The 13,609-nt window shown below is 39.4% G+C and overlaps 1 protein-coding gene across 1 annotated transcript in view; it reads left to right on the top strand.

Moving 5' to 3' along the window:
* The window catches only part of rasa2 (RAS p21 protein activator 2), a 148,804-nt gene that overhangs the window by 87,610 nt on the left and 47,585 nt on the right, over nt 1–13,609 (top strand). Inside the window, exons 6-8 of the mRNA XM_078564162.1 lie at nt 1,319–1,402; nt 2,280–2,352; nt 2,496–2,572. Coding sequence (XP_078420288.1) covers nt 1,319–1,402; nt 2,280–2,352; nt 2,496–2,572 — 234 coding nt within the window. The remainder of the gene's footprint in view (nt 1–1,318; nt 1,403–2,279; nt 2,353–2,495; nt 2,573–13,609) is intronic.

Raw genomic sequence — 13,609 nt, 5'->3', positions numbered from 1 at the left:
TGGCAGGAAATGAAGGGGATAAAGGATTCAGAGGATTGTGGGTACCCATGAGAATGAACCAATTCCTGCTCTGGCTTCTTTTTCACAAAGGGTGAATCCTTCTCACTCCTGGCACCATCCTTTTCCTCTCCCTCTTCTTGCTCATTATTTTGTTAAAGTCCTTTGTCACTGGTGTATTTGCTGTCAGTGGTGTCCAATTTTTTTTGCTCCAAATCCTCAGAGTCACTGTGTTCAACTCTTGCATTAACACCTTCAGTGATTTCCTTTATTCCATCAAGTGGAGTTGAAAGCACTTTTGTATAAAGTGCACAAAGTGTTAAAAGGCAATTTGAGCCTAATCTGCATGGGCTATTTTAAAAGTTTTAAAGGAGTGGGGCATAATAAGACTTTGCTTAATATTTCTCCCCACAGCTTTATAGAGGATGTGCCTGAACAATTGAAGGGTGACTAGTATAAACATGTTATTTCAAAACAAGTGAGATTAATTAGAAAATGTTATTCTAATGTTCATATATCCAATAAAACAATCAGTATTTATACTGAATACTAGTAGGGCTGAACTGAAGAGCTTTCAGAGGGTAGCTGGTTGTTTACACAGCACTAGATAACTGCAATAATTCTGCGAGAAACTAATTAAATATTCAGCATCCACAAATGGATATTGAATGTAGGTATGACATACTTGAGTATTTTAGGAGACATTTAGCCAGGTGCAACATTTGACACTTTTAAGCAGAGTTAGAGTTTTTGACTTAATGACGAAGGTGGTGTTTAACAAACAATGCTCTGCCTAGAAGCTGAATGAAGAATTGATCTGGCCAAATACAGGGAGTAATTAGGAATGAAATTTCAATTTATTATATAAGAACTAAACATGAAATGCGTGCGCAATGAATGCATGCCAGCAGTAAAAAGGAAATTTTGTTAGCCCCACCAAAGGTATCAGCCGTTGGGAGGTAGATTGGCAGAGTTGAGTTTCCTTGAGAAAGTGAGTAATTGAGCCTTCAAACTGTGGGGGAAGGGATTAATGTGACTGCAAACATATTTTGGCATTTAAACTGTGTGGACCAGAAGAGACACGTAAAATAAATAAATTCCTAAGTCTACAGCGAGACTGGTAGAGAATTGTCTTCCCTTTAGTTTCTTTTGTGGTGTGCATATGACATACCCCTGCTAATATTGTCAATTAACTAACTGCTTTGTGTTTTAAAAATGCCTAAATAACACTTAGTTCTGAAAAGATCTGAATGTTAGATAAATAGATATAGCTGCTATAAGCATTTTAATGCTTTTGTTTGCTTTTATCTTCAACTCGCAGGGTAATTGAATGCCAAGGACTTCCTCTTGTAAACGGGCAGAGTGGTGATCCCTATGCCTCTGTCTCTCTGGTTGGTCCTTCTAGGTACAGTATTGATTCTAAAATTATATTCTAAACTTACAATTATAGATTATAGTATGCTTATACATGGGGTAGCACATTTGCATTGGTACGCGGTGGGGGGAAGGAAACCAGTTTACTTGCAGCCTATAGGATGTTTTTGGTGTAGTTATGTGTTTCACTGTGTTGTGATAAGATTTGGATTCTTTTCTTGGCAGTCACATCGGGAGGAGGTGGGTGCCTCAGGGGAGAGGTGGGTGTTGCTGAGGCAGACAGGTAAACATGACAACACCTCAAATTGGAAGTACCCTTGCTGGGTTGCATAACAGTGATAAAATAAACTAAATGTAGGCCAGCAGGTCCATTGGTATAGAGGATCTGCCCCCAACACCCCCCCCAACTCCAAACCCGCAACCCCACAAGCTGGTTTGGGATCAGCTGTGATTGCGGCCTTGCATTTTTTCACTCCCATCACTGGGGGCATGGAACCTCTAGTTCCAAAGATCCACAACCTGCTGCATAAAATAGGGGTGGGCGTTTTGGGAAGGTGGGGGGCACTCTGTTGGCAGCGAATTGCTGGTGTGGCGGTAAAATTGCCCTTTATTGGGGCCTTAATCAGTGTAATTGGCTACCAGCCACCGTGGAGAGGCAGCTGATCCGATTCACAGCCTGCCCTTGGGACAGGAATGGATTGGGGAGCCATTCCGACGTGTCTTTTCCCCACCATTTTCCTAGCTTCCTGCCTCCAAGCCAGCCACCACAGGGTCCAGAAAATTCAGCCTTTGGTCTCATCAGGGCACTTCATTAAATCTGGATCTCTCCACCCATTAAAAATTTAATTTTAGAGGGTATTCCTAATTTTGGATTTGGTATAAAATATCGCCATTTTTTGTTTTGTTAGGTTGGATCAAAAAAGGACCAAAGTGAAGAAGAAAACCAGCAACCCACAGTTTGATGAAACGTTCTATTTCGAAGTAAGTGACTTATGAAGGAGGCTTACACATTTCTTCCTTCATTGATGGAATTAACAGTTTTGTATTATGCAACATCTGGATTGAGAGAAATGAAGCAGAATTTCATTTATTAATCTCAAATGTGGTTCATTGAAACATTCCAGGTCACAAGAAACAGCAGTTACACCAGGAAATCCCATTTTCAAGTTGAGGAGGAAAATATTGAAAAACTGGAAATCAGGTAAATGAAGAAATGAATATGAAGAAATGGAAGCTGCCAGAAAGGTGCTAAAAAATGTCGTTCTATGAAATGAATTGGAATTGTGAATGATCAGGTCCATTTCTGATTATAAGGTGCAGAATCTGCTGTCAAAATAATGGTGATGCTGTGTCTCACTGTTATTTATGTGCAGATGATACAGCAATGTTAGATGAGGAGCAGATGCATGGTTAAATGCGAATATTTATACATTGCTGCCCAAGTTGCATAGCTGCACCCATTACCTTTGCAAAAATTGCATTTCGCTATTAATGACATGATGAAAATTAATGACTGTCAATCAACCTCTCTGGCACTGAATACAACTTGCAAGTATGGTGTCTCATTTCTTCAGATTGTGAATCGTTTTAGGAGATTTTTTAAATTTTAAGTAAATAAAGTTTTTCCTATTGTTTCTCTTTATATCTCTCTCTCTCAAGCTTTCTATCTTCTATTTCTCTTTCTGTGCCTGATTTGAAACTGAATTCATCGTCTTTCATTGAATGCCTTCTCACTATTTATTTTCCAATCCTTAAATCCCATTGGTTAAGGAGATATCCTAGTTGTTGTTGTGTTCACTAGGTCCCAGATGTCCTATTTCCCTCACTGCACCGTTATCAATTCTCACTTTCAGCAATTTAACGGGCAAAGGCTTTTTGAACTGAAGGGTGCAGGGGCAAGTCTAGCTAATGGCAGATGTTATTTGCCCTACTGCAGCTAAATCTGGCCCAATCTTTTGCACCAGGGATTGATGAGAACCTGTTCAATATTGATTGCTACAAGATGATGGATTCTTATTTAATCAATTGGCCATATTTAAACTTATAGCCATAATTATAATAATGCTTGAACAAAAATTCAACTTGAGGATTCCATTCATTTACAATGTATAGGCAACTAATTCTTCGGCAACACTTGGTTTGTTATTGTGGTCTAATTTTAAGTAGAAATCCAGGAAATCAAAAACTGTAAATAAGTTTTGAAACTAGTTTGTTAGGGAAAGTTATCAATATTCCTCTTCTTTTTAACTGTCCTTTTCTGCTGTCGTATGGGGTCCCGATGTCAGTGAGGTAAGATGGTTGATTGCTGAGCGGTAAATATCTGCATGTTGTGTTACTGTGGTGTATTTTTTTCTATAATTTGGGTGCTGTGTTTTTAACTGCATGTAAAAAGGTTGACTTTTTTAATTTTATTACAATTATTTGTGAGTAGAATTTGATCCTTGGAATTTATATTACGTAACATTCACACAGTTTTAATTTTAAGCAGGGCTCACCAAATAGATGACATTGTAAACCTTGGTTCATTTTCTCCAATCCTTCCCTATGGTGTGGCATATTTACATATATAATATTTGAATTCATAAAGCGTCTTATGACAGTGCTTCTTACAATTAATTATTTCTAAAATTGACTATTTTGTGGAATATTTTATGCTAGCAATATGTGAAAAACAGCAACAAGATGATGGTCTAGTTAGTGTGTAATTTTGGCGATAACTGGTTGGAGCAAGTTGTCTAGGGCGACATAAGTAGTGCCCCAAACTTTAGCACATTTAACCAGGAATTAATTCAGATTGCTTCTGAAGCATATGACACCATAGCATACAATGACTTTTTCCCTCAATCTCTCTGATATCAAACACACCCGCCATCAGTTTCTATTTTGCAGTTGTCAAATGTCCACTCTCCTAGTCAACTCTTTCTTCATGCAGAACCATATGGAAAATTAAATGGCCATGGAAGATTTAACCTCTGGTACTTTTTTACTGCATTGTCTAAATAGGAGTGACAGGTTCCTTTCCCTGAATAGCATTAGTGACAATCCAGCAGCTTTTATCACTTTCTGATGCTAGATTTACCAGATTTGTTGAATTCAATTTGCCCTGTTGAGGTTTGAACACTCAACCTGAGTTGTTGCTCCAGTTCAATAACTACCATATTAGTGTGACCCGATCTGTATGCTGTTAAGTTATATTTGAGACTATTTGAGTTATATTTGAGTTTTTGCACCCTTTCAGCATGTTAGTACCTTGTGATATACTGTCAACTTTTCTGAGTATATATAGAAATTAGAGTTCTAGATGATGGGGATGAATAATAAAGTCTTAATTTGTTTGTGGGCCTCATCCTTTATTTCAAAGCGTAACAATAAAGCTTAACTAGAACTACAGGGTTATATTACATCCTTTTATTCATCTTTTACCATTAATCTTTTTTTATTATTTTGTGTGTTGTGGTCCCTTGGGGGAAAAAAAACCCAGATTTACTTTGATCAGTCATGGTGATGTCAGCACTGCTGAGGAGGGAGAAAGGTAAAAGCAAATTGCTTTGCTGCTAAATTTTGGCTCCTAGTGGTGGCATATAAATATTTGCAGTTATGAAACCTCTTGCTCATTTGCCACACTGCAATGGAGAACCAAAGCACTTAACTCATTGCTGTGACCATTCTAGATCTGTTAATTAACCTAAAGAAACTTGTTTATGGTGTTTCACAGAATCAGATTGGCCAAGTGAGAAGTTCGTATTCTGTAATGATTAAAGCATTTTTTACACCTTTTCAACAAAGCTGAGCATAAAAGGATTCTTTTACAGTTGTGCCATATGACGGTGCCAAACCAGACTCGTATATGATTAGACTTTTCAATGAAAGAAATTGTTTTTGAGTTGGAATTGAGATCTAATCAGTGCTTTAGGTGGCTTCTGGGATTTATCAAGGAACATCAGTTTCCTGTAACAGAAAATACTTGAAATATTCAGCAGCTCAGTCTGCATCTGTTGAGAGAAAAGGCAGTTTCAAGTTCTGAAGAGATTCTGCCCAAAACATTAACCTGTCCTTTTTGCTCCCCTTCTGACCTGCTTTGAATTTTCATTATTTTCTGTGGTTATAACCCGGTTGCTAAGCTTTACTTGTGACTCAATTTGATTTGCACTTTTTTCATCTTGTACCCTTTACTTCCTCCCTTACCCATGTTGCAGAAAAGGTTGAAAATTCCTAATATAGAAAATCATGAGTGCAAACACACTGCCTCACACCTATAGAGGCCCACAAGTTTCCAATTTGTGCTTCTAGAGGGCGGGAAGCAGTCTAAATTTTTGTTTGGGAGAGTGTTTTAATTAGTACACCCAGGAGATGGGATTTCAGGAAATAGTGCATTTTAAAGAGTTTACCGAGATTTAATTGCCCTCCATTTTTCAAACTGCACAGCATTTATTTGAGTTATTTTTTTGTGTTTCTGCTCTGCTGCATTTGTTACAAAAATTCACAGCAGCTGCTGGTGATGACTTTTGCTATTTGGTAAAAGAAGCAGCTTTGGGTTTTCTAGTTTCTCTAAGGTTGCTAATTCTAGAGCACGTTGATACTTTTAACCTCCTTGCAAAATGGAGTCAGCAATTATTCCACTACTGTATTCACAAGCATGCAGCTTTGAAAGGCAAAGGACTGTGAGGCTGGCTCTTGAATTTTTGCCTCAGACCACAGGAGGTGTTGAACCTTTTGATTATACTGATATAGAAATGCTTTTTTGTTGTCAGAATAATTACTGCCTGGGGTCTTGCTAATTTAAATGATAAAGGAAACTAATTTCACTAATAAATCTGACTTCCATTATCTGTTATGACGTGGCAGATGACGTGTGCCAGGTGGACCAAATCCACAAGGGAAACTTGGTCGCACTATCACAACGGTTTTGCAATTTGTATTTATTATGAAATGTGTGCACTGAATTTCGAAGTAATGAGTCCACCAAGATCTTTGGCGATTTTTTAAAAAATTAAATTAAAATATTTATTAACAAAATAAAAGATTTCAAGCACATATATGAGACTACAATTACTTACTACTATAACAAATCCTAAAACTCCTAATTGACCTGACTCCCAGTTATACATTCCCTTTAAGGCAACAGTCCAAGATAGATACAGTACCCACTTGACGGTGGAATTCAAATGGGTGTCTCCAACTTCAATTACTTGTACAAAGGTCTACTATGTAAAGTGGCTGGGAGTTTCTTGAAGGCTGTTTCACACACTCCTGTTGGACCTCACATGACCTCCCCCACATAGCCTTTCATTCTCCTTTATATATGTTTCTCTTTTTTAAATATGTAAATTCTATTGTTCCATATGTCTTTGAAACTGTATCGCCCTCATAATATAAAAACTTTCATGTTGCCAACATGCCAATAACCTTTGGGGAAAAATAAACACTCCGCCTTGCGTATCTGGCGAGTTGTAAACCAACTAAGATCTCTTTGAGATTCAACAATCCCTTCATTTATCTAAAAATGCAAACTTCCTTCACGTTTTATATGCTAATCCAGCGTCCATCTTTATTCATTTGCAAGTCAAGCACATTTCTACACCAACTTCTTTTGATGATTTTTAAGCTTGCAGTCTATTTGACTCCAAATGTAATTAAATCTCACAGACAGAACCTATACTTACACCCATAATCTACTGTACAATAACCAGAAAAAATTATGAAAATTATTATGCTTTCATCGCATATCTATTTGACATGTTGTGTTGGCTTAGCATTTCAGCGCTTTTTTTTTTTAAAAATAGCTGCAGTTAATTAGTTTAACTCCCAATCTCAATGCTTCCCCATCTGTTCTCCAGAATACAGCAGGCCTTTTGTATTGTTGGGAATGAGTTAGTGACACTGGTTCTCCCTCCATCAGCTGCACGCCATAAAAGATTTTGGGAATTGAAACTGTGTGGATTTATGAATTTATTTTCCAAAAGTATACTTTATTCGTAAAAGTTTGTAAGATTACATTCCATAACAGTTCAAATTGGACATTACCGAAAGTACAATGCAATTAAGGTTCTTTCCATACAGCCATGTGGTACTCTGAGGTGCCTTACATGATGTTCACAATACACATACCACCATAGGATTTTTACACAGTTTCCAGCCCCTTGGTATACTATGGCAGGTGGACCTTAGATGGTGCCTTTTTCCCACTGAAGCTTTGCAGCACTTGCCCCAAGCTTTAGTGCATCTCTCAGCACATAATCCTGGACCATTGAATATGCTGAGTCTGCAGAACCGGGTTGTGGACAACTCTTTGCACTTCTGTCAGATTAAGGAAACTGGCTTCTGTAGATTTCTCAGTGCTGGAGCCTATGTTTGCACTCTGCTTCTCCACACTGCACATCTGAGTCCAACCCTTTAAGATTCATCTTTTGAATTGCAGCCTTAAAGCGAAGATTAATTTCCGGAAACAGCATCCCAGGAAAAGTGTAAAGGTTCCTATTGTCCTATCCTGAAGTATATTTTATAAGGCCTTTCCAATACCCCACCCAGGTGATGTATGTGATTTCCCCCCCATCTCGCGAGTCTGCTCTGCCATTCAATAACGTCATGGCTGAACTGATTGAGGCCTCAACTCCACATTCTTCCTACCCCCGATAACTTTGACTCCCTTGTTATTCTAGAATCTGTCTGCCTCTGCCTTAAAAATATTCATTGACCTTGCCTCCACCGCTCTCTGGGTAAGAGTATTCCAAAGATTCACGACCCTCTGAGGAGAAAAAATTTTTATCTCCGTCTTGAATGGGAGACCCCTTATTTTCAAACTGTGTCCCCTAGTTCTAGCCTCTCCCTCAAGGAGAAACATCCTTTCAGCATCCGCCCTGCCATGTCCCCTCAGGATCTTGTTTGGCTCAATTTACCCCTCAATCTTCTCAACACCAATCAATACAGGCCAAGCTTGTCCAACCTTTCCTCTTAAGATAAACCCCCCCATTTCATATATCAGTCGAGTGACCCTTCTCTGAACTGCTAATGAGTTTATATCCTTTCTTAAATAGGGAGACCATGTACAATTGTAGCAAAACATGCCTACTTTTATATTCCATTCCCCTTGCAATAAATGACAAAATTCCATTTGCTTTCCAAACCACTTGCTGTACCTTCATACTAACTTTTCCTGATTCAAGTGTCAGGACACCCAGATCCCTCTGTACCTTACAGTGCTGAATCTCTCTCCATTTAAATAATATGTTGCTTTTCAATTCTTCCTGCCAAAATGGACAAGTTCACATTTTCCCACACTATACTTCATTTGCCAAATTTTTGCCAACTCACTTAACCTATCTATGCCCCTTTGCAGACTCTTTATATCATCTTCACAACTTGCTTTCCTACCTGTCTTTGTGTTATCAGCAAATTTAGCAACCATACATTTGGCCCCTTCTTCCAAGCCATTGATATAAACTGTAGCTGAGGCCCCAGCACTGATCCCTGTGGCACTCCGCCTGTTACATCTTGCCAACATGAAAAAGACCTATTTATCCCTAGTCTCTGCTTCCTGTTAGCTAACCAATCCTTTATCCATGCTGATATGTTACTCCCTACACTATGAGCTCTTATTTTACAAAGTAATGTTTGATGTGCCACCTTGTCAAATGCCTTCTGGAAATCTAAGTATAGCGCATCACAGGTTTCCTCTTTATCCATGTTGCTATTTACTCCCTCAAAGAGCTCCAATAAATTAGTCAAATGTGATTTCCCTTTCACAAAACCATGTTGACTCTGCTCGATTGCATTGAGATTTTCTAAATGCCCCTCTATAACCTCTTTAATAATAGACTCCAGCAATTTCCCTGTGACAGATGGAAAGCTAACTGGCCTGTCATCTTCCTTTCTTGAATAGAGGAGTCACATTCACTATTTTCCAATTTGTTGGGATCTTTCCAGAACCTAAGGATTTTTGGAAAATTAAAACCAATGCATCTTCCATCTCAGCAGCCACTCCTTTTAAGAGCCTAGGATGACCTCCATCAGGACCTGGGGACTTGCAGCTTTTAGTTTTAATAATTTTTCCTGGTGATTGTTATTGTTTTAAGTTCCTCCCTCCCTTTCACCTCCTGATTCACAATTATTTCTGGGATGTTATTTGTATCCTCTACAGTGAAGACAGATGCAAAATCTGTTCAATTCATCCACCATTTGTTGGGGGGGTTATAAACCACTCCCACAAGTGACTTCTTACCGTTACTATTTCTCAACTCTACCCAAGCTGATGCTACATCTTGATCTCCAGAACTAAGGTCATCTTTATTGTACCAATGTCATCCTTAAGTGAGCTACCCTGCCACTTTTTCCTAGTTTTCTGTCCTTCCTAAATGTCATGTACGCTTGAATATTCGGATCCCAGTCTTTGTCATCTGCAGCCATGTTTCTGTAATGGCTACCAGATCATACGTAATTATTTCTATTTGTGCTGTCAATTCATCTATTTTGTTACGAATGCTACGTAAAGAACCTTCAGTTCTGTCTTTCTGTTTTTATTTTTTGTAACCTCTAGCCTTATTTCTGGTACACTGTTAGGTTTGTACACTCTGGCCCTTCCTGCCATGCTCTGATCATCATTTTCCCTTATTCCTACCTTGCTGTTGTTTTTCCTTGTTTTCTCTACTTAATATATCACATCTTCCCAAACTTGATCGCTTGCCCCCACTATTTAGTTTAAAGCCCTGTCTACTGCCCTAGTTATGCAACTTACCAGAACATTCGTCTCAGCACAAGAGTGCGAGAAGGAGCAAGAGAGGAGCCGGGCGATAAGAGCACAAGAAGGAGTGAGAGGAGAGCCGAGAGATAAGAGTGTGAGAAGGAATGAGACCAAGAGAGGAGCCAGAAGATAAAAGCGCGAGGAGGAGTAAGAGAGGAGCTGGGGCATAAAAGAGCGCGAGAAGGAGTGAGGTTGGAAGATAAAAGAACATGAGAAGGAGCGACAGAGGAGCGGAGAGGTAGAAAAGCGCGGGAAGGAGCGAGACCAAGAGGGGAACCAGGAGGTAAGAGCACGAGATGGAGCGAGAGAGGAGCCGAATGATAAGAGGTAGCTGTTGGTGCTGGTTATGGGTCTCAATGGACCGACCAGAATTTGAGAAAATCAAGTGCAACATCATAGGGAACTAGGTAAGTGATTGGTGAGTAATTTACTTGCTTTGCCCATTTATCTTTTAAATACTGGTACAATTTATTGGTAACTAAGGGTTTCTCCATAATAAGGTTTTTGTAACAGCAATAGTAAAGCTTATTGGGAGTAATAGGATTTATTAAACAAAATAAATAAAAAAGACAAACTTTTAAAAAAGTAAAGTAATTAAAACAAATGCCTAAAACACAATTACAAGCCTACCGACTCCCACAGCTACCTCGACTACAGCTCCTCACACCCCTCTTCCTGTAAGGACTCCATCCCATTCTGTTAGTTCCTTCACCTCCGCAGATGCTGTCAGACCTGCTGAGTTTTTCCAGGTATTTTTGTTTTTGTTCTAGATTTCCAGCATCCTCAGTATTTTGCTTTTACCTAAAACACAACTGTGTAATTAAATAATGTATAATTTTTAGTTGTAGTGGTGCTAGCTTTTAATAAGCATAGTAAATTGTACATCTAGGAATTATTCTAATTAATTAAGAAAGTAATTAAATGAACGAAATAACATAAAAAAACAATGGCAGGACAGGCGATCCAGGGCAAACACATCTGCAGAAAATGTAAGCAGCTAGAGTAATTCCGGATCAGGATTATTGATCTGGAAGTCGAACTGCAGATACTATGCAACATAAGGGAGGGGTAGAAATACATGGGCACTTCATTCTGTCTCTTGAGAGTCAGGAGGATGTGACCGTGGGTGAGGCAGGTAAAGGGACCAAGCAGACAGTTGTGGAGAGGCTTCAAATTTTACAACTGTCACACAGGTACAAGGTGCTTGCTACCTGTGTGGGCGAAAGTGAGGTCTGGGTGGATGAGCAAACTGACCATGGTACAAGAAGCCATTCAAGTGGTTGCAGAAGGGGCGGGGTGCAAAAAGGAATGTAGAAGACAGTATAGTGAGGGGGATTAACACTGTTCTCTGTAGCAAAGAGTGAGAGTCCAGACGGCTGTGTTGCCTGCCCAGTGCCATGGTTCAGGGCATTTGCTCAGGACTGGAGAGGAACTTAAAGTGGGAGGGGTAGGATCCAGTTGTCGTGGTACATGTAGGTACCAACAACATAGGCAGGGCGAGGAAAGAGGTTTTGCGTAGTCAGTATGAAGAACTTGGCACCGAATTAAGAAGCAATAATCTCTGGATTACCACCTGAACCACGTGCAAATTGGTATAGGGCAAATAAGATTAGGGAAATGAATGCGTGGCTCAAAGACTGGTGTGGGAGAAGTGAGTTCCGGTTCGTGAGGCACTGGCATCAGTACTGGGGAAAGTGGGGGCTGTACCATTGGGACAGCCTAAATCTGAATTGTGCTGGGATCGAAATGCACAGAATTTATATATGCCTACTATAAAGAAAAATTCCAAGGGGAGAACCCACCATCCGTGGTTAACTAAAGAAGTTAAGGAAAGCATCAAACTTAAAGAAAAAGCACATAGCTGCACAAAGATGAGTGGCAGGTTAAATGATTGGTCAGAAAATGACTAAAAGGTTAATCAGGAGAAAGAAATTCGAGTATGAGAGGAAGTTAGCTAGAAATGTTAAAACAGATAACAAGAGTTTCTATAGATATTTAACAAGAAAAAGAGCAAGTATAGTGAGTGTTGGTCCTCTAGAGAATGACAATGGGGAGTTAACAGTAGATAATAAGGAAATGGCGGATGAAATGAACAAATATTTTGCTTCTGTCTTCACTGCAAAAGATACAAATAACATTCCAAGCTGTAAATCAGGAAGTGGAAGGGAGAGAGGAACATGGTGAAATCACAATCACTAGGGAAGCTATGTTGAGCAAATTGATGGAGCTGCCCGCTGACAAGTCTCCGGGTCATGACGGACTTCATCCTAGGCTCTTAAAAGAGGGGCTAATGAGGTCATAGATGTGTTGGCGTTAATTTTCCAAAATTCGCTAGATTTTGGAAAGGTTCCATCGGACAGGAAAGTAGCAAATATAACCCCTCTATTCAAGAAGGGAGGAAGGCAGAAAACAGCAAACTATAGGCCCATTAGCTTGACACCTGTCGTGAGGAAGATATAATAATTGATGATTAAGGTGGTTATAGCTGGGCACTTAGAAAAACTCAAGGTAATCGAGAAGGGTCAACATGGTTTTGTGAAAAGGAAATCATGTTTAACCAATTTATTGGAGTTCTTTGAAGGAGTAACTTGCACCGTAGATAAAAGGGGAGCCTGCAGACGTGTGTACTTGGATTTCCAGAAGGCATTTGATAAGGTCCCACATCAAAGGTTATTGCGGAAAATAAAAGCTCATGGTTCAGGGGGTAACATATTGGCATGAACAGAAGATTGGCTGACTGACAGAAAACAAAGAGTATGCATAAATGGGTCTTTGTCTGATTGGCAGGATGTGATGTGTGGAGCCCCGCATAGGTCTATGCCTGGGCCTCAACTTTTTACAATTTATATCAATGATTTAGATGAGGGGAGCAAAGGCATGGTAACTAAATTTGCAGCTGAAACAAAGATAAGTAGGAAAGTAGGTTGTGAAGAGACATAAGGAGTTTGCAGACGGATATAGATGGGTGAGTGGGTGGGCAAAAATCTGGTAGATGGAGTATAATGTGGGAAAATGTGAAGTTGTTTACTTTGGCAGGAAGAATGAAAAAGCAGAATATTACTTAAATGGAGAATGACTGCAGGATTCCGAGGTGTAGAGGGATCTAGGTGTTCTTGTTACAAAAGTTAGAATGCAGGTACAGCAAGTAATTAAGAAGGCTAATGGAACGCTATCCTTTATAACGAGAGGGATTGAACATAAGTAAGGATGTTATACTTCAGTTATACAGGGCATTGGTGAGACCATATCTCAAATATTGTGTGCAATTTGGTCTCCTTATTTAAGAAAGGGTGTAAATGCATTGGAGGCTGTTCAGAGGAAGTTTACTAGATTGATACCTGGAATGAGTGAGTTGTCTTATGAGGAAAGATTGGACAGACTGGGCTTTTTTCTACTAGAATTTAAAGAGTGAGGGTAACTTGATTGAAGTATACAAGATCCTGAATGGTCTTGACAAGGTGGATGTGGAAAGGACGTTTCCTCTTGTGGGTGAGTCCTGAA

The sequence above is a fragment of the Cetorhinus maximus genome, chromosome 19, assembly GCF_964194155.1.
Source record: "Cetorhinus maximus chromosome 19, sCetMax3.hap1.1, whole genome shotgun sequence".
Classification (NCBI taxonomy): Eukaryota; Metazoa; Chordata; class Chondrichthyes; order Lamniformes; family Cetorhinidae; genus Cetorhinus; species Cetorhinus maximus.
The sequence above is the reverse complement of the archived record's forward strand: the minus strand, read 5'-3'. Positions and strand labels throughout refer to the sequence as shown.